General features: G+C 36.5%; 1 protein-coding gene across 3 annotated transcripts in view; it reads right to left on the reverse strand.

The window, feature by feature from the left end:
* LMBR1 (limb development membrane protein 1) overlaps window positions 1–20,541 on the reverse strand; it is a 155,629-nt gene that overhangs the window by 50,800 nt on the left and 84,288 nt on the right. For all 3 annotated transcript variants that reach the window (XM_058534122.1, XM_058534132.1, XM_058534113.1), the window contains exons 6-9: window positions 5,804–5,930; window positions 5,253–5,321; window positions 4,421–4,485; window positions 1,473–1,545 (exon numbers count right to left, since the gene is read on the reverse strand). In XM_058534122.1, coding sequence (XP_058390105.1) covers window positions 1,473–1,545; window positions 4,421–4,485; window positions 5,253–5,321; window positions 5,804–5,930 — 334 coding nt within the window. The remainder of the gene's footprint in view (window positions 1–1,472; window positions 1,546–4,420; window positions 4,486–5,252; window positions 5,322–5,803; window positions 5,931–20,541) is intronic.

The raw sequence follows: 20,541 nt of genomic DNA on the forward strand, positions 1-20,541 counted from the left end.
TCATTTCCAATTTCTTTAGATATAACGAACCAATTTTGATTTGAGGAACCAAAGGATCTAGAACGATTCTAGAGGACTTTTTTTTTTCCTACTGTGGAAGGGCAAAGTGAGAAAGGGCTATATTTTTGGTTTGGTTTGGTTTTGATTAGACTTAATTCGAATTCTTTAATTCAGGAGCACTATATTTTACCCTTCCTGGATCCTAGCCTCTTGATCTGTAAGCTAGAAATAGCATATACCTTAGGTGGAAACAGAATCTCAAACTGCAGGTGGCAGCTTGACATCTATTCTTTATAATTCAGGCATGTTTATTTCACAATAGCATGATTATTTAATAAGACAAATTTATTATAATATTTACTACTTTGATAAAATGTTATAAAGCTGACAGTATTGATTAAAGATATTTCTGAAATTAAATAGGCCTAAACGTTAAACTAGCTTTAACAAAGTTGGGAGAATAGAAAATACATGTAGTTCCAGTCTAAAAGTTATCAGTATATCAAAGTACACAATATTACTGACAAGAATTCTCTAGAACTGACAGACTGAAATTCTTTGATCTAAGAACAAAACTCCAAATGTTATCAACACTTTTAGGTGGATGATTTAAATTTGCTATTTGCAATTTAAGAAAGTATGTATATTTCTTCCTATTTCTCAATATTTCATACTTAAAGTACCCTTCTATTTTATACCTACTCTTGAATTATGATTCTGAAATACAGACATCTATTAATAATCTGATCTTGGTGTTGGGTTTTCAACATTAGAAAAATATATACTTTGTAAGAGAAAAGAGTGTAGGGTGAAAATCACTTAAGTAAAATCAAAAGAAAATTTACCCAAACTACGTCATTTCTCTGTTAAACTATGTTATTACTCTTTTCTTCACTAGTTCTTCATTTGAAGCCACAAATGATCAGTAATTAAAAATTAAATTTTAAAATCTTTGATATGCTTACTTGGTTATCAGCTGATAATGAACAGCATTCCCAAATAACAACAGAGTTCTTAAGTACAACTTAGAGAGTCAAATTTGGTACCTTAGCATCCAAGAAACACACTATTTTTTTTTCACCTTAAAGATTTCATAGGTGAGAAATGAAGGAGAGATATCACAGTCACTAAAACCATATGCGAACCCGCAAAGCGTCAGTGACCCTAAGTCACGATGTGAAAACACACGAGGACCTGGGAGGGGGCGCATACCTTAGTGGTAGTGTCTCAGCACTGAACTGACCTCGCTAGGTCACAGCTAGTTTCCATTAGGGAAAGATGGGAACTTTACCAACACGCCGCTAGTCGTCAGCAAACCCTTCCTCACTGGGAAGTTCACGTGTAACTATGAAGTCCTAATCTCAGGCAACAGCACAAGGTACTGAGAGGCTGGTATTTTTCCCCTTCAATTATCTGTCTTCTTTGAATTAAATAATTTTCATTCTGGTCTAAATATGTTAGTATATACATACCATTTAGTCGTCTCTGGAGTGCTTCCTCCTCAAGGGTAATAATATAAATTTGTTCATCCAGGTCTTCAAGAATCTAAGTTGAAAGATCAAACTACTGAATAACGCAAGATTACAAAACTAGTGCTTATGAGAATGTTTAGGCTCTCTGGCCTATAATTTAGATAATCATTCCAATTACTAGGAATCTAAAATAAAAATGCTCAAACTATTCTATTTACAAAATAAGCAAAAATATTTTAGTATATAACTAAGCCCATCGAAAGCTGATTATCACAAAATTGACATACATTTGAACTGGATAGTTTTTAAGTCTAAAGGACTAAATTAAATCCTTAAGATAAATTAATCTTAACTAATTTATAATTAAATTAAAGACCTTATCTTTGTGGGCCATGATATGAGGTTTCTTTCCCATCAATGTTCTCACCACTTTCTACTGCTTGGATCACAACTGACAGTTTCTACTTTTCCGAAGGTCTAACACATACAAAAGGATTTCCTCTTACTGTGCAAACTGTCCAAGAATGACTCCCTACCACAGGTATGTGTGGGTGAGAGTGAGTGACAATGAGGGACACACAGATATTGTATGTGAAGTACATCATCCCCTTGATTCTACAACAACCCTATGAAAAATAGACTATTATCAGCCCCATCTCGGAATATGTCAAGAAACAAAGGATTGGCAAAGAGAAGCTATCTGTCGTCAAAACCCATGCTCTTAACAACTCTGGGCTGACAGAGACCTAAATATGGGTCTGACGTATTGACACAGTCCTTGACCTCAAACGGCTTATATTCCAGTATCCAGGAGAGATATGATGAATTCAAAGAAATAATTATAGGATTAAAATAAATGTCATAACTGAAGCTAAAATAAAATGTTACAAAAGTTCAGAAGAAGAAAGATTCCCAACTTCTAGTTTGGGGAAAAAACAAGTTTTGGCAAGTGTTTTTGATGGTAGTAGCATCTGACCTGATAGCTTAATTTACCAAAAGGAGGACAGGCATTTCAATCAGAGAAAACTACAAGCAAAATACAGAGGTGGAGAGATACAAAGTACACTCAGCAATCAAGCAGCTCGACGACTCTAGAGCTTATGGAGAACAGAATAGTGGTCCAGAGCCCAGGCTCTGAAACAAGCCTCTCGGTTCAAATCCTGCCCCATCCTCACAGATCTGTGATCTGGTACAAGCTACTTAATCTCCCTGAACTGCAGATAATTCAGCCAAAAAAAAAGAACACTACCATCTAACTTATGGGTTAGTAATCAGGAATAAATGAAATTATGTGTTTAAAATATTTATCACAAGCATATAGCATATACTCAATTACTCAACAGTAACCATCATTACTGGATATTAGGAACAAGAAAAGAGGCAAAGATAATTAAAGTTTTGAGGATATTGTTAATAATGACAAGTTTGGGAGAAAAATCAGCTTGGGGAGAAGAGATAAATAAGCAGTTCGGTTTTATAGATGTTGAGTTTTCAGCTCCACAGGGTATTGAATTATAGCACCTAAAATGTACTGTAGTTTGTTTTATTTGTCTTTTTTTCACTAGAAATAGATGTTTAGAAGTGATGTGGAAGTGGCAGAGGTGGTCAGGAGAACAGAGTAGAGCAACTTTAGACCAAGGACAGAACTTTAAACATTTGCCTATATTTGGGGGGCAGAAAACGAAAAAAAAAAAAAACCCAGAGAATTAGGAAGAAACTAAATGAATGCAGTGTCACAAAATCTCTTTAAGACGAAAGTGAATTTCAAGATCTGATAGCATGTGTATTGGATTTGAGTGTGTATGTATTTATGCAGCAATTAAAAAATCTAATTTAAAAAGAAGACATGAAGAGATTTTGATTTATAAAAAAAAAAAAAAACTTTCAAAATTAGGCAAGCATTTACTAAAAGAATATCTATTATGATATTCCTCAGTTTTTTCCCTTGATGAATCACCCTGATAGGGAAGAAAAATATATAACCATAATTATTTAATAAGGACTACTAGTGAAATACAGACAAAGGGGAATAAGTGAAATGCAGAGGAAGGAGCTTAATTATTTCAGCTTAAAGAAGAAGTGAGATAGGTTCAGAGACAGGGAGTGAGTGCAGCTGATGTCAGAGCTGGGCCTTAAGGAGGCTGTCAGGCGGCTGGAGCAGTAGGAGGCGCTGGCGGGAGAAAGACCCTAGACGTGCTTGGGTAAGGGAAAGCCAAGAGCCTGTTCTGAGCACAGCACGTCAGCGGGCCAGCCTAGAATTCGAGTCACCGGAGAGGGGAGTAGTGCAGGGGGCAGCTAGAGGTAAATGCAGTGTGGGAGGGTTGTGAAAGGCCTTATAATGTGTGAGTAGTTTAGACTTGAGTTTGTAGGCAATGAGGATCCATTAAAATCATTTCAGTGACAAATTCCCTAGAAGTAGCTAAGAAGTATTTTCATATTATTAAATATTTGACAAAACAGGGTGAAGTCAAAGAAACTTAGGGACAAATCATTAGAATTACTACAAATTGAAAATAATTTTTAAATGAAGATATAGTATTTCTGAGATTAAAGGGAAAAGTATAATTCAATTAATCAAGCTATAACATAAGACAAATTCTCAAAAACATAGCTGCCTTGTAAATCAAAGAATATATGTGGTAAATTTTGAAACATAATAGAGTTACTATTTGATATAACAGACACATAAAATACCTATAAATATGTGTAAATTTTGTCTTAAAATTTGCTAGAGGAATTTTTCCTGAGTGCCTACAGGTAGCATTTTAAAAGCAAAAACAAATTTGGATTCCAAAGATGAAAAAGATTAAAATAAAAACAACAACAATTTGGGTCATAAACCCACAAAAATATTCTTATGTTTCTGAATGCTAGTTTGAAAGCTAAAAGATGTTCAAATGTAAACACATTTATTTAACAAATAAAATGATTTACAGTGACATACTTACTGTTGGCTTCACCAACAACTGGCCCATCACTGTGAACATGCGGGAAAGGCCAACTGGGGTACACACTGCGAAACGAGAAGATCATTGACAAGAGAGAAAGCTCACATCAGAGTGGGACAACTGCTAGTCAGAAAGACAAAGCAAACTCAAAGATCACCATCTTAAGAAAATTTAGATTCTCTCAGTGTTTTGTCAGAGGGCTCTTCCACGTCATCAATGAAGCAGCTAAAGAGGACGCCTGCACTTAATGAAAGACATATGAAGACTAAAGAGGCTTAGGATACGCAAGACTCTAGATGTTGAATAATAATAAGTATTTTCACTTAAATGAAACTAAAGAAGACCCACTAAAGAACAGATTAAATTTCAAGTACTAATGGAATTGAGAACCAGACAAGAATATCTAAAAGTGACAACTATAACCTTAAATCCTCTTAACTATATTTATCTGCTTATAATATCCCTGAGATATGTTGTGATTTCTCAAGTAAAACTACACAAATTTTGAAATAAGACCACAAATTCCTCATACAGAATTCTATCATCATTTAAAAGTAGAATCTAGTGTTGTGATGACAGGGGGTGTGTGCACACGCACACACACCTCTCTCTCTCCCCAACCCTGTGGAAGAGGCTTTCCTTAGAGAACAAGGTTTATTATTATTTCAAGGTTTCAGTTTATCAAAATTTCTCTTGAACATAAAAAAAGTTAAGGGCCAACTTTTTAAAAATCTCTGATCTTAAGGAATCTCATCAGGAAACTTTCTCATAATTTTCTAGAACATAGAACAATTCTACTTTCTCATCAATATTAAGTTAGAAAAATACTTACAGAGAAGTAACAAACATCCCATCAATGATATACAAGAATATAAATAGGGTAGGTAGAACTCCCAGAGATCTATAAAAAAATGTAAACATATTTTAGTTAATCCAAAATACCGTACATTAAGATATAGGCTGACTATAAATTAATGTATAGTAAACATCATAATTGCCTATTTGAGTCTACTACACCATATAATTTCTAAATTATACAATAAAAAGACCTAAAATAGAACAGGAAGTAACTCTCTCGTAAAACCTGTTCCAAGGGAGAAAAAAGCCTCCATGGAATTTTAAGAACAGAAACCAGTTAACCAAAAAAAAACCAAACCAAAACAAAACAAAAAACTGAAAAGCTGCCTGCTCATTCTGTGTATAGGACACACAGGAACACTCTTTTCTTAAACATGTCTAAAGACTTCTTAATTCTGTAAATTAACAGCAAGGGTTAACGATACAAAGAATTTTTAATTAAAACCTCTTAAAAAGTGAATGTGTAATTACACCTCAAACTATAGTCTCCATTAGAGAAACTGGTTTAAACAAGTCGGTCCATACCATATAAAGATTCCATGCTTGCAGCGTCATTGTCAATGAGCGCCGAGGCTACCCACACTATCCCAAGAATAAGTAAAGCAAGAAGAATAAGCATGACCAGAGTTTCTAAAATTCGGGCTCGGATTCCCTGAAAAATATAATAGACATACAATTTTAATATTTTATTTCATCTCATGAACAATTAGGTTTCTATCTATGTGAAAGTATAAAAATTCTTTGGAAAGGGAGGAAATTTACATTTATTAGCAGGACAAAAAACACTAAATGCTTATAGTTTGTAATGTTTAGAGTGACTTTTCAAAATTATATAAAATACCACTAAGCTTTGAAGAAAGTACCAATAAAATTCTTCATAAAAACATTTTGCAGAACTATTTTAAACAATTAATTACTTTCCTAACACTTCCCACCAAGAAAGCAGATTAATTTTTATCTGTGATTCTAAACTAGGGAATGTAAGGCTGATTAAGGCACACAGCCAATTTAGTGAACATTCAACATGGTGAAAGCACAAAGCACCTATCTCTACTAGAGAACACAGTTCTCCACAGATCCCCACAGCCTCCAGAGCCCTCTAGTGCACAGCCCAAGAACTCCTCATGGTAATCCAACATCAGAAACTAAGATGGATAGTATTTCTGTCAATTATCTATCATTCCTTTCTTCACATTAGACAGAATTGTCATCAATCCATGAGGCTGCAATATAATAATCACATCATGCACAATTTTGTTTTAAATATAAAATGAATTCTGACCTCAAGGCCAATCTAGAGGCCACTTTTAAACTTGAAACCTATTGGACAAGGCAAAAAAACAAAAACGACTTTCTTATATTTCTGAAAAGTCACCAAATGATCGAATCTGTACCTAAACTTAAAGATTCATGATATTTTATACCGTAATGCACTCATCTACAACATCTAACACAACAAAAAAAATCCACATTTCTCAATAAATCATGTGATCTTTCCTTCCACATTAAAAATAGTTTAAAGATATGAGTTATAAATAAAGATCCAAAACATACACTTATTTCAACTTTGCCCTAAATATCATTTTCTAATTTCTGAATTAAAGGAAAAGGTTGCACTTAAATAACAGCACCCCAGTTTCTCAAATTCAAGAGAGGAAAGGGAATGTCCTAAATCACAGGTGAGTATTCCCAGCCCTAAACGATGACTCAGCGTTGAAGTGGCCTTTTCTACTAGTCCAGTCTTGGCAGGTGAAAATCCATCCTCAACTACGAGTCAGCGCCCTTTAAGTGTTCACAGCGAGGGAGGCTGGCGAACCAGAGTGAATGAGACTTGTGTTTTATTTACCACACAGGATCTAACAGTAGCTATTACTCAAGTGAGCTGAAATATGAACAGTCACAAAACACACTACTAAAAACATACTCCGGCTTTACTGAGAAGTCTCTGAACCTGCATTGCACAACTTTGAAACCAGTCGGGATACCAAAACATGCCCACCACCTTCTAATGGTGATTTTTTTCTTTCTTTCTCTCTTTCTAAGCAATAATCTTTTCTTTTCTAAGCAAGAATCTTTTTATTACACATTAAATATTATGTGGAAAGCCCATACATAAAATAAAAAGAGTAAGTGCTCTGGTATATATGAGTTATACCCTCTCAGCTTTGTCTTTTCCTGCCTCTGACTTGAGCCCAAATCCTGCCTGCCTCGGACCAGGAGGAATATTAAGAATATCAGGGCTCCCAAAACACATAACATATGTGTCATAAGCATTATGATATATCAGCTAAACAGTATAATAGTGTCATAATATATGAGCTAGACAGTAGTGCTCCTTGGAACTATTTAAGACCTGCTGTTCAAAAAAAAGTGTTGAAATAATGTGTTATAATTATTATATTAAACAATTATAATAACGTAACAATAAGTAAACATAAATGTTAGGAGAATAATAAGTGTTGGGGAATCAATCACCATAAGATTTAAACACTTCCTCTGATATTTTGGTAAGAAATATTTCTTAGCAGTTATATTTGTTTTTCTTCAAATATGTTTCTCTGTATTGGGAGACAGTGCTCCGTAGGTCTCTCCCATTTCTGCACATCTCAGAAGCAGAGGCAGGGACAGTCCTTGTTCTGGATTGTTTTTTCCAGGATGTTAGTGTAGCACACAGCCGTGGAAGACAGAGACAGCGCCTCTCTGAAGCAGAAGCAGGTCTGTTTACTATCTGGTATGAGAAAGATCACGACCCCTACAGAGCAAAGGGCAGGCAGGTTTGCTTGCAGCCCATTGTAAATAACGTGGGTTCCCTAAGCTCGGGTCTCCTCAGCTGTAGACGTGAGCCCACTGTGGGGACAGCCTCTACCCGGGCCACATCCCCGCCACGGAGCTGCGGGTCCTGGGGAGCTGACAGGAACAGGAAGCTCATGTGCTTGCCGTGCTGTGAGTAATGAAGTCCTTTGTCTCTGATCCAGGAGTCTCATGTCTACAACCAACATTCACAAATCCAGCAGACTAATTTGTCAGCTTGCAAGTACGGTAAAACTTCAGACCCTCCGCGGTTCTGGACAGCTTTGGGTGACATGGTGAGAAGCTAACATGGCTTTCTGGAGAAGAACAAACAAGGGCCCACACAGGTTGGGTTAAGGGCTATGAGAAACTCCCAGAATCTAACAGTGAACGCTCTCACCCAAGCGGTAGGCAGGTGGGAGACGTAAGGGTCCCCAACGACCTGACCAGCTGATGCATGCCTGAGGGCTGAGCTGCGAAGGGGAGCGCAGCGGCTCCCCTGAGCAGAAGCAGGAAGGGTGCTATCGTGGCAGGTAACAGCAAGCCCTGCAAGGGCAGCTACAAGCACTGCCCTATCTCTAGGATTATGGCTACGTGGAACTATGTTTCTTGTACATATATTTGGTGCTCTTCTATATTTTCCACATTTTCTAGAGTGCATGAGTATGACTTAAGTAATGAGACTAATGTTCTCTTTAATTTTCAATTTAAAAGATTGAACCACAAGACTACAGGAGATCTCACCTCTCCCTTAGTAGGACCTAGCTGGGCAGCCTGCACATCCCCTCAGCTTCCTTCCTCTACCCCTTGGTTTCTCTGTCTCCTTTCTTATTTCTTGCATTCCATAAAGAAAAATATCTCAGATCCCTTTACTCTCACGGCTCAATTTAAGATGTTCATCCTTTCACGTGCTGTATCAGTACCTCTCAAACTTTAGCATGCATGAGAATTACCAAGGGGCTTGCCAATTCCTGAGTCCCAGCCAAGTGGCACCTCCATCGATTCTCATGTAGCTGGTTCACCAGACAGATTGCTCTGTTCCTCCCCTAGGCAATCCTGCCTCCTCATGTAGCCAAGGACTCTGAAGTTTATATCTTTACTCCAAATCTTACCACTGAGGCCAAGATCCACACATCCCAACTGCCACCTCCCGTTAGATATCTCACAGGTACCTTAAACTTAATTCTAAAGTCAAACTCATCATTTTATCCCCTAAACCTGCTCCTTCTTCAGTGTCACATACTTCAACAAATGGCACCATTACTGTTTTTGCTAGACACTTTGTAAACATCCTTGTCACCTCCTTTCCTGCTGCACCCCACACACACACACCCTGGACCCTGGTCCAGTCAAACAACAAGTGTTTTTGATTCTACTGTGTCGTTGCAACTCGAATTCACCCACTTCTCTTCCTAGTGCCACGACATACATCTTGCCTGAACAACTCCCTAGCCTCCTAGCTAGTAGTCCTACATCCACATTCGTCTCTCTCTGACCTGTTGCCTACATCACAGTGGGAATGTGATCTTTTCAAAGCACAAATCTGATCAAGTCACTCTTAGTCATAACTTGCTAACAGAGGTATGGGCCTGAAACTGGGAAACAGATGCATTACTGTAACAACAAATAATAAAAGACGAATCTTGGGGCCGGCCCGGTGGCGTAAGTGGTTAAGTGCACGCATTCTGCTTCCGCAGCCCAGGGTTCGCAGGTTCGGATCCTGGGCGTGCACCAATGCACCACTTGTGAGGTCATGCTGTGGCGGCGTCCCATATAAAGTGGAGGAAGATGGGCATGGATGTTAGCCCAGGGCCAGTCTTCCTCAGCAAAAAAAAAGAGGAGGATTGGCATTGGATGTTAGCTCGGGGCTGATCTTCCTCACCAAAAAAAAAAAAAAAGGAAAAAGACGAATCTCATTAGCACCATTCTCAAACCAACTGAGGCACTACACAAGTCTATCTTTAAAGTTGGGCTTGCTCTTTCTTCTGCTGTTTAGATAGTGCACAAAATAACTACAGACGAATGAAAACAAATTATTTATGATTCAATAACATAGAACAGCGCTATCCAATAGAACTTTCTGTGATGATGGAAATGTTCTATTCTGTGCTATCCAATATGATAGCAACCAGCCACACATGTTTGTTGAGCACTTAGAATGTGGCTACTGTGACTGAAGAACCAATTTTTAATTTTATTGAATTTTAAATTTATATAGCCACACATGGTTAGTGGTTACCATATTGGTCAGAGAAGACTATATATAGCCTGCTTCTAAAAAATCTGATAGAAGTACTTTCTGTATGCTCAAGTACTTTCTAGTCATTCTTCTAAATTTAACCTTGATATAAAATTCTTTGAAAAATAGCTTGGTTAAAGTAACCTTCTCATTTTACAGGCTATAGCACTAACTTACTTCCGGCAAAAAGAAGAAATTTACTACTAAATTTAAAAACTACCCCCTTCTGTTTACATTAAGAAAAAGTACATTCTCTCATTAAGAAAAACAGACAGTATTTAAAATGTAACCTAAGTATGACCCTGTCTGAAAGTGATACTAGGGTTAACTATCCACATATTTATCCACATATACTTAACAAACTAAGTCCCAAAAATACATCTATGTGTTAAAAAAAATTATATGAGTCTTTCTAAAAGTCTTTCTAAAAAGAAATAAGCTATATAATTCCAAAAGGATGCTTTTTCTATTATTGATATAAGGATAATATCAAGAAAAAATGTCTAAAATGTATATTCACATGCTTAAGCAGTCAAATAAGAAACATTTAGCCAAAAAAAACCTCTGTTAAATCATATAAACTGTTCACAATTTCAAATTGATCAATATTTCTTTTGAAAGTAAATAACTCATGAAAGTAAATTCGCTCATTTTCAGCTCTCGATCTAAATAAAAAAGAGTAAATTACCAATATTACAATAACAGAAAAGGCTGCCACAGAGCAAGCCATCAAAATTATTGAATATGATTATGGCTGTTTATGAAATACTGAAGATAAGTTATTTCTTACAGTTATCTGATTTAATCCACTAGGAGGCTAGCGCAGTTATGTTTTCCTTTTGTTAATTTTATTCTCTCTTTGTGATTAAATGAGACAAAATCAGCCCAACTTGAAATCAGTTGTCACATTTATGAGCTTTAGTAAAACCAATCGAAAAACATATAACAAATTTGTTCATTAAATGCAATGTGGCAGATTTTTTTACCTTCAACAACTCTAAGATAGAAGAGGGGTGATGGGACTACAAGTAATTAGAGACTTCATTTGTTAATTCAATTAACATTGACTGGCTCATATAAGTGTCAAAAATATATAAACTATTATCATTACATTTCTTGAGATCATAAAAATATTACAAAGCCTAAAGAGTATAGGTTTTATGGCAAGTTATGTGTGAGGTTTTTAAACTTTTGTATGTGATTCTGTATGCAAACTAATAAAAAGCATTGTGAGAGCTTTTATCACTACCATTAATCACCAGCAGGACAGCATATAAGCAAAAAAATATGCCTACTACTCATTTTTCCATTAAGAGTCAGAATCAGGAGCTAGGAAGCCCCAAGGGGGAAGGTTCCTATCAACTCCGTTCTTGCATACACTGAGCTAAAAGATGTGCCAGATGTCAGAATAACTTACTGAAAAACCCTGCAAACAACAAAGTGGCAAAACATTGTCAGAGTGAAGAAGGTTTCCACTGCTCATCTTAAAAAGTAAGAAAAGTCTTCTGAATATAACATCACAGAATTTTAAGAACTTCTACTTATCATCAACAGTTGTACTTCCTTCAGATAATTTTGTATGCTTATACTATGTCCTATATTACTAGGATTTCATGAACTTTATAATATTTTTATCCCCAGTGTGAATACTTAACCTAACCCCTTCCAAAAACCATAAATCTAAGTTACTTTAAGGAAATTCCATCCCTTTTATTAAAATCATAGTGCAATAGGCACTCAGTGTATTAGTAAAAAACACCATTGAAACAAAGTATTTTCTTTCTACCAATGAAACATCATATTGTTTTTAAGAAAAGTAAGCTATATAATTAATTACACTAGTTTCATACCAGTATTATTTTGGAAATTACAACTATCTCAACTTTAAATTAGATTAAATAAACTAGTAAAGACTAAATACACATAGACTCATAGATTTTAGATTTAAGTAAGTACTAAATGAGTAAAGTCTAAAACACTAAAATAGTTATGATATAATTGCTTTTTGAAATTTTTGTGCTGGTCAATTATACATTTAATTGCTCTGTACTGAACATCAGTGAAGTGAAAATTACAATGTACTTACAAAAGCTCTAACAATAAGCTGGTGTGTTTCTATGGCAATGAACATTTAAACAAGATTTTGCCTGGATATCTTGACCTCTTGGAAGGTATGTAAACACCACTTTATATACTATGTCTCCACCCATCAGGAAAGCCTGGGAAAATTTTCTACATTCAAGAAACATTTAAAACAAATATCAAGCCATTGTTTTCATCTAACAAAAAGGGTCTCTTAGTAACATTAAGATAAGGTTTGCTCAGCATGACATCAAGACTGCACCAAACATACATGCAGTCATCTGGGGAAGAGCAAGAGAAGCACTAATCGAGAACAGAAAATAAAGGCAAGTATTAATTATTTTAAACCATGAAAAAACTACAAACAAGCATCTCTAGAGAGTGTCAAACATTTCCTCCTTTGCTCCAAAGTAATCAATAAGAGTACAGACAACAAGAGTTTTGGTCCCAAGTCAAGGAAAACAGCTTTATAGAAAGCTCTGTTAAGCTCTGTAGTGAAATGCTTTTTAATATTAATATTTTCTGCAGTCTATTATATGTATACTTATTTAATGTAGTCTATACAAGATGGAAAATTTAAAACTATAAGATGCCGAAGTTATTAAAACTTGACAAAAAGAAAGTATTTTTGGAAAAGTTAAAATAACACTAATACTGCTGGTTCACCGAACTAAGATGTTCACTGTATTCAAATTTATGGGCAGAAATTTCTCATGATATCAAATAAATAAAAACTCTCCAGAGTCCAAGTAAATTAACACAGCAAGTTTCCAACATGTAAATGAAAGAACTGAATTGTAAAAAGCCTGCAGGGACTTATCTAAATTTTTAAACATAATTCTAAATTTGGAAAAAAAATATTTCTCAGTACACTGCATCACATTAAAATAACTGAATGGTTATCCAGTAAGGATCTTTTCTTCTCAGTCTGTTCTAACAATTCTTTAGCTATAAGCTTCATGGAAGAGAAGAGATAAGAACTAACATTTGCAGAGCTCTACTAGTTGCTTTACATGTACTCACTGAATCCTCACAATAAAGGTAAATTTTATTATAAATGAGGAAGCTCACACCCAAAAACGTTAAATAATCTGCGTATAGTCACCTGTTCAGGGCTCCAAAACTCACAGTAAATTCAGGTCTGTCAGCTGTCGGAGCCGGTGCTTTCCACCTCCCCACACAACAGAAATAAGACACAAAAGACAGATGATGTAGAAATAGGGAGGTGGGGGAGAAGGCTTAAAACAGACTTAAGATAAACCTATAATTTTAGTAAAGGAACCAAAGCAAAATATATAAAAGCTTCTTTTACTAGAACATTAATTTTCAATTTCATAATAGCAAGCTCATGCTGCGGTCAAATGCTCAGTCCTGTAAGAAATGTAACACAATAGAACATCGTAGCCAACACCTTATTATTCATTTCATAAAACACCCAGGCACAGGGCCAGCCCAGTTGCATAGCGGTTAAATGCGCACCCTCCACTTTGGCAGCCCTGGGTTCACAGGTTCGGATCCCGAGCATGCACGGATGCACCACTTGTCAAGCCATGCTGTGGCGGCATCCCATACAAAGTAGAGGAAGATGGGAACAGATGTTAGCCCAGGGCCAATCTTCCTCAGCAGAAAGAGGTGGATTGCCATGGGATGTTAGCTCAGGGCTGATCTTCCTCAGGCAAAAACAAAACCCCAAGCACAAGCTCCAGTAAAGACACAACAAAAGAAAGATCATTAGAGTTATTATTTATTACATTACTGTAGTGAAATGTACAAGATATTAAGATGTAGAATATAATATAAAGCAATGCCACATAATAATTGCTTATGTGGCAAAGAGAACAAAATACACATGACAAGCTCAAGGCTGTCCGCCCTGCTCCAGCCCAATCCCTCCATTAGCTGCATTAGGTCCATCTCCCTGATTTCCACGTTCCCTCTGGCTCTCAGTAACAGCTACTTTGGGTAGGTAGGTGTGCACATATGTATCAGTATTTTATAGTTTTCCATTGAAAATCAATAAATCAGGGCCAGCCCGTGGCTTAGCAGTTAAGTGCGTGCGCTCCGCTACTGGTGGCCCGGGTTCGGATCCCGGGCGAGCACCGACACACTGCTTCTCCGGCCATGCTGAGGCCACGTTCCACATACAGCAACTAGAAGGATGTGCAACTATGACATACAACTATCTACTGGGGCTTTGGGGGAAAAAAGGAGGAGGATTGGCAATAGATGTTAGCTCAGGGCCGGTCTTCCTCAGCAAAAAGAGGAGGATTAGCACGGATGTTAGCTCAGGGCTGATCTTCCTCACAAAAAAAAAAAAAAAAATCAATAAATCGGCATTTTGGTTTTACAGATCAGCCTCTGTTTGGTTAATGTAAGCCCATTACCAAGAAATAAATCACCTTTTTTCCCTTCTATTTTTAAACAATGAAAGTACCCTGTTCAGCTTTGTATGTCTATTAAATACCTGTGGATATACCACTCAACTTAAAGGAACATGACCACGACCACTGGGGCACCCATGTGGCCCTCCCAACTGCACCGACCTTCTGCCCCAACCTGCCCAAAGGTAACCACCAATTTGAACTGCCATGTTCATCGTTTATTGACTTTTTTTTTGATTGTGGTAAAATATATATAACATAAAATTTACCATTTTAACCATTTTTAAGCATACAATGTACAGTTCTATAGCATTAAGTCCATTCACATTGTTGTGCTACCATCACCACAGTCCATCTCCATATTCTCCAACTGAAACTTTGCATCCATTAAACTATAATTCCCCATTCCCCCTGTCCCCAGCCCCTGGGCACCCACCACTTTACTTTCTGTCTTTGTGAATGATTACTCTAGGTACCTCATATAAGTGGAATCAAACAGAATTTGTCTTGTTGTGTCTGACTTATTTCACTTAGCATAATGCTCTCAAGGTTCATCCATGTTGTAGCATGTGTCAGAATTTCCTTCTTTTTTAAGGCTACATAATATTCCATTGTATGTATATACCACATTTTGTTTATCTACTAATCTGCTGATGAATACTTGGGTTGCTTCCACCTTTTGGCTATTGTAGATAATACTGTCACAAAAATGAGTGTATAAATATCTGTGGAGTCCTTGCTTTCAATTCTTTTGTGTATACACCCAGAAGTGGAATTGCTGGATCATATGGTAATTCTATTTTTAATTTTTTGAGCAACCACCATACTGTTTTCCGTAGCATCTGCGCCATTTTACATTCCCACCAACAGTGCACAAGAGTCCCAATTTCTCTATATCCTCACCAATACTTGCTATTTTCTGGGGTTTTTTGCTGGCAGCCATCCTAATGGGTGTGAAGAACTATCTTACTGTGCTTTTGATTTGCATTTTCCTAATGACTAGTGATGTTGAGATCTTTTCATGTGCTTATTGGCCATTTGTTTTTCTTCTAAGAAATGTCTATTCAACTCCTTTGCTCCTTTTTAAATACTTGATAGAGTAAGTTCCATCACCTTGTTCTTCAAAATTGCTTTGGCTATCTTGGCTCTCTGCTCTTCTATAAGAATTTTACTATCTGCTTGTCACATTCCATAAGGTAACCTCTTGGAATTTTTATTAGCATTGCATTGACTGTAAAGACCAATTTGAGAACTGATGTTTTTACCATAAAAAGAAATTCATAAACATAGAATATTTATTCATTTATTTAAGTGTTCTTTAACAACTTTCAGTAAGATTTTTTGTTTCCATAAATTATTTCCATACAGGTTTCACATATCATTTGTTAGATTTATTTCAACATATCTTAGGCTGTCTTGCTATTATAAAAGGTACTTTTAGTAAGATTTTATTTGTTGCTGTTATTTATTGATTTTTCTATATTAATCCTATATCCAGCTTCCTTGTTGAATCAGTAATTTATCTTTAGATTCTATAGGATTTTTTCAATAGACAATATCATCTGTTAATAATGAACATTTTGTTTTTTCTTTCAATATTTCCTTTTCTTGTCTAACTGTACTGGTAAAGAACTCTACTACAGTGTTATTTATTATTAGAAATAAAAGTATCTAAGATGGCAGCCCAATTTTAAAGTAAATACATTTAACATTTTACCAGTAAGTACAATATCAGTTGTAGGCTTAGGGTAGATATCCATTATCAGGTTAAGAAAGTTCCCTTTAGTTCTTAGTTTGCTTTTTAATCATGAATGGTTATTAATTTTAGTGAAGGTATTTTATCTCTTTTGAGGTGCTCACTTGATTTTTTTCTCATTTACTCTCTAATATGAATTACAATCATAAATTTTCTAATGTTAAACCAATCTTGCATACCTGAAATAAATTTGATGATGATTTTTTGTGTACATGGCTGGATTAAGCTTAATATTTTCTGATTCTCAAGTATTCATGAATAAGAATGACCTATAATGTTCTTTTCTCATACTATCCTTGCCTGCTTTCAGTATCAAGATTATATTTGTCTCATAAAATAAAACTGAGTATTCCATCTTCAAATCTCCAGACAAATCTGTGTGAAACTAGAGTTATCCATTCTTTGAAGTCTGGTAGAAATATCTTGGAAACAGTCTGGACTTAATTTTTTTTTTTATCAGAATGACTCAGTAGTTCTGGCAATATTGAGGACAAGATATCCTTAACTCCTTCTGCCAAAAAATATTCAAAATGCTAGATCAAATATTTTAAAATCTCTCTGAAATCTTCTCTTTGCTTATTAACTGTGAGTAATACATTGAGTTTGGAACATCTCACAGTGTTGGCTTTTCCCAAATGCCCAGTCATCTTCTGAGTCCCTGTTCATCTTTATATTTAAGAGTTTTTGTCTTGCTTGTTCTCTTTATCATCTCCTGCCTCTGGTGACAGTGGATCTATATAGGCAGGATCTAGTGTTTTTTTTTGTTTTTGTTTTTTGTGAGGAAGATCAGCCTCGAGCTAACATCTATTGCCAATCCTCCTCCTTTTTTTTCCCCAAAGCCCCAGTAGATAGTTGTACGTCATAACTGCACATCCTTCTAGTTACTGTATGTGGGACGCAGCCTCAGCACAGCCGGAGAAGCGGTGCATCGGTGCCCGCCCAGGATCCAAACCCGGGCCACCAGTAACGGAGTGTGAGGACCCAACCGCTAAGCCACGAGGTCAGCACCTAGGCAGGATCTAGTTTTGAGTGAGGTGTCTGTGTAGCCTGTACCTTGGTAGACGCTTTAAGTATTTACCTGACTCTCAACCACCAGGACCCACATTCTCTACTTTAGCCCACTGCAAGTGTTACTGTTGCTTGCTGACTGCAGCTCCCCTCTGAGCACCCTAGTCCTTTTCCGTTGTTCACATCCTTTAGCAGCAGAGTCACATGGCTTTAATTTTTGGTAAAATCAGGTCAAAGAAGAATCTGAAGAATACAGATATACACAGACAATCAGAAATGCTAAAATCAATTGGCTAATAGATGCAAAACTGGATAATATCCTATTGGACAATCAAACGAAATGTCTGGGACTTTTATAGAGGGAGGAAATCAATTATATCTCTATCAGACAAAATGCATTTGCACTGCTCTCAGTTTCCTACAAGTTAACTCTAACCCTAAGCAGATGTAAAATAGCCAAGCCAATATGAAATCAGCCAAAGGAGAATATCTCTGTAGGATCAGATAATCCCCAGGGCCCACTAGACAATGCCCAGGACTCCACTAATAGAACACCCAGGATCTCCTCTTCCCATTTCCAAGTCCTGGACAATTTTTTCTGGCACAAGAAAATTTACATACACCAAATAAATTATTAAGGTAAGAAGGACATAAAATATATGCACACACTAATTATAATTACATAATAATCCAAGTACAAATGTTGACAGGTAATTTGGAATGACATAAAATACAAAATGAGGTTAACTGGCTTTCTATAAAATTGTTTAAGTTAAAATTAAAATATAAATGAAAAACTGATAGAAGTCAAGATACACAGGAGAATCGGCCAAAATCATCAGCCTCGTGAGTATGCTTCATGCAAGCCAAATAAGACACTGGAAAATTAAACCTTGAGGATCCTGGAATACAGATGCATTCAGGAAGGACTTGTACATTTGTAGAACTCATCTTGGAATCTCAAGAAAGAGTTTCTGAACACTAGATTGGAAAAGATCTTCTTTAAACAACATTAAGGCCATGAGAGGCCAAAAGAGCAAAGCTAAAGAGGAATGGCCAAAAGGAAAGACTGGGGGCCCATATTTGTCAATGAAATCAGAGCCAATTCAAGTAGGGAAAGCTTCCCAGATCTGGAAAAAAGGCCAAAGAATGCCCCCAAATTGAAAAGTAACTGAATTACTACTATGTTCCAGATAAAGTGCCAGTAAAGTTAACATGCAGAGAGAAAAAGGAATCAGGGACGTTGGTTCGAGGATGACGGATTAAACACACACTTTTTCTTACCACAGAAGACAGAAAAAATATATACTAAATAATCAGTCTATCAATGTGCACTGTCCTTAGCAGCTGCAACAGCACCCAGCACACAACAGGTGCTCACCAGGAGTTACCTGAGTGAATTAGCTATGCTAGAAGACAAGAGTGCTACCAGCAGACCAGCAATGCTGAGAAATCCCTAAATGATAGAAAGTGGATGAGATCACATCTATGGAGAAATGTCCAGGGGAAATTATAGACTACAAAAAACTAAAAAGAAAATTAAAAAAGAAAAGAGCAGTGATTCCAGGTGCTACAAGCTTACAATCAAAAAGTCCAAAAATATGTCTAATTATAGATAAGAATTTAACAAAGTATTAAAAAAAATAGGTATGGGTAATATTATTGTATAAATTGCTTTAGAATAACTGAATTAGAATACAGAGAAAAATTTAGACTCATTCTTTTTAATCGTCTTACAAAATTAACTATAGATAGACTAAAATATTAGATCTCTGTAAAAACTCACAGAAAAGGTAGCTAAAATAGAACAGACTATGTTATTTATCCTTGGCTTTAAAAGGATAACACTTTAAGAACTAAACTAATATCAAATTACTAAGAAACAATGTAAGTTTAAAATGTAGAAAAGCTAGTATAAAATGAAATCAGGTTTCGTTTAGGCCCACTTATATAATGTTTGTTGATACGTCCTGAGTTTTCTCACACAATTAATCTAAAGGCAATTAAGGGCTGGCCCAATGGCATAGCAGTTAAGTTCGCCTCCTCTGCTTCAGCGGCCCGGGGTTTGTGGGTTTGGATCCTGGGCATGGACCTACACACCGCTCATCAAGCCATGCTGTGGCGGCATCCCACATACAAAGTAGAGGAAGACTGGCACAGATGTTAGCTCAGGGACCATCTTCCTCAAGCAAAATAGAGGAAGACTGGCAACAGATGTTAGCTTAGGGCCAATTTTCCACACCAAAAAAAAATTAAAAAATAAAGGCAATTAAACAACATGTTATAGTTAATAGGACTAGGTCAAAAATTTATATGTATTATCCATCTTAAATTATATTAAATCAACTTTCTAAAACCAACCTTAATTATATATTTATATAAACCATTTTTAATTAAAATTTACCTAAAAGTATTATACATTAGGTTAAAATGACGAAATGAGGGGCCAGCCTGCTGACATAGCAGTTAAGTGCGCGCGCTCCGCTTCAGCGGCCCGGGGTTCGCAAGCTCAGATCCCGGCGCGGACCGATGCACCGCTTGTCAAGCCATGCTGTGGCAGCGTCCCATATAAATTAGAGGAAGAGGGGCACAGATGTTAGCCCAGGGCCAATCTTCCTCAGCCAAAAAAGAGGAGGACTGGCATCAGATGTTAGCTCAGGGCTGATCTTCCTCACCAAAAAAAAAAAAAAAAAAATGATGAAATGATACATAATTCTTTGAAACAACTTTTATGTTAATTTCTTGGCTTGGGTTTCCCAACAACACAGGTAGTAGTAAATATTGAACCCCAACTCCTGGGAGGGGAAGGTAAAGGCCTGTGGATGAACTCTCAGGATGAACTCTTCTGCCCAGAGCCAAGGCTGACAGTCTTCCTCCATCAATGGGCAAGGGGTGTGTATGCGTGTGTTAAAAAAGTTTGCCATTTTGCTGAGGGCTTTCAGTGGGGCCTCAGTTCCAACTACTAGCCTCTATGCGCCTATGGTCCTGTGTCACCTTGTAACCTCCC

The sequence above is a fragment of the Diceros bicornis genome, chromosome 3, assembly GCF_020826845.1.
Source record: "Diceros bicornis minor isolate mBicDic1 chromosome 3, mDicBic1.mat.cur, whole genome shotgun sequence".
NCBI classification, from domain to species: Eukaryota; Metazoa; Chordata; class Mammalia; order Perissodactyla; family Rhinocerotidae; genus Diceros; species Diceros bicornis.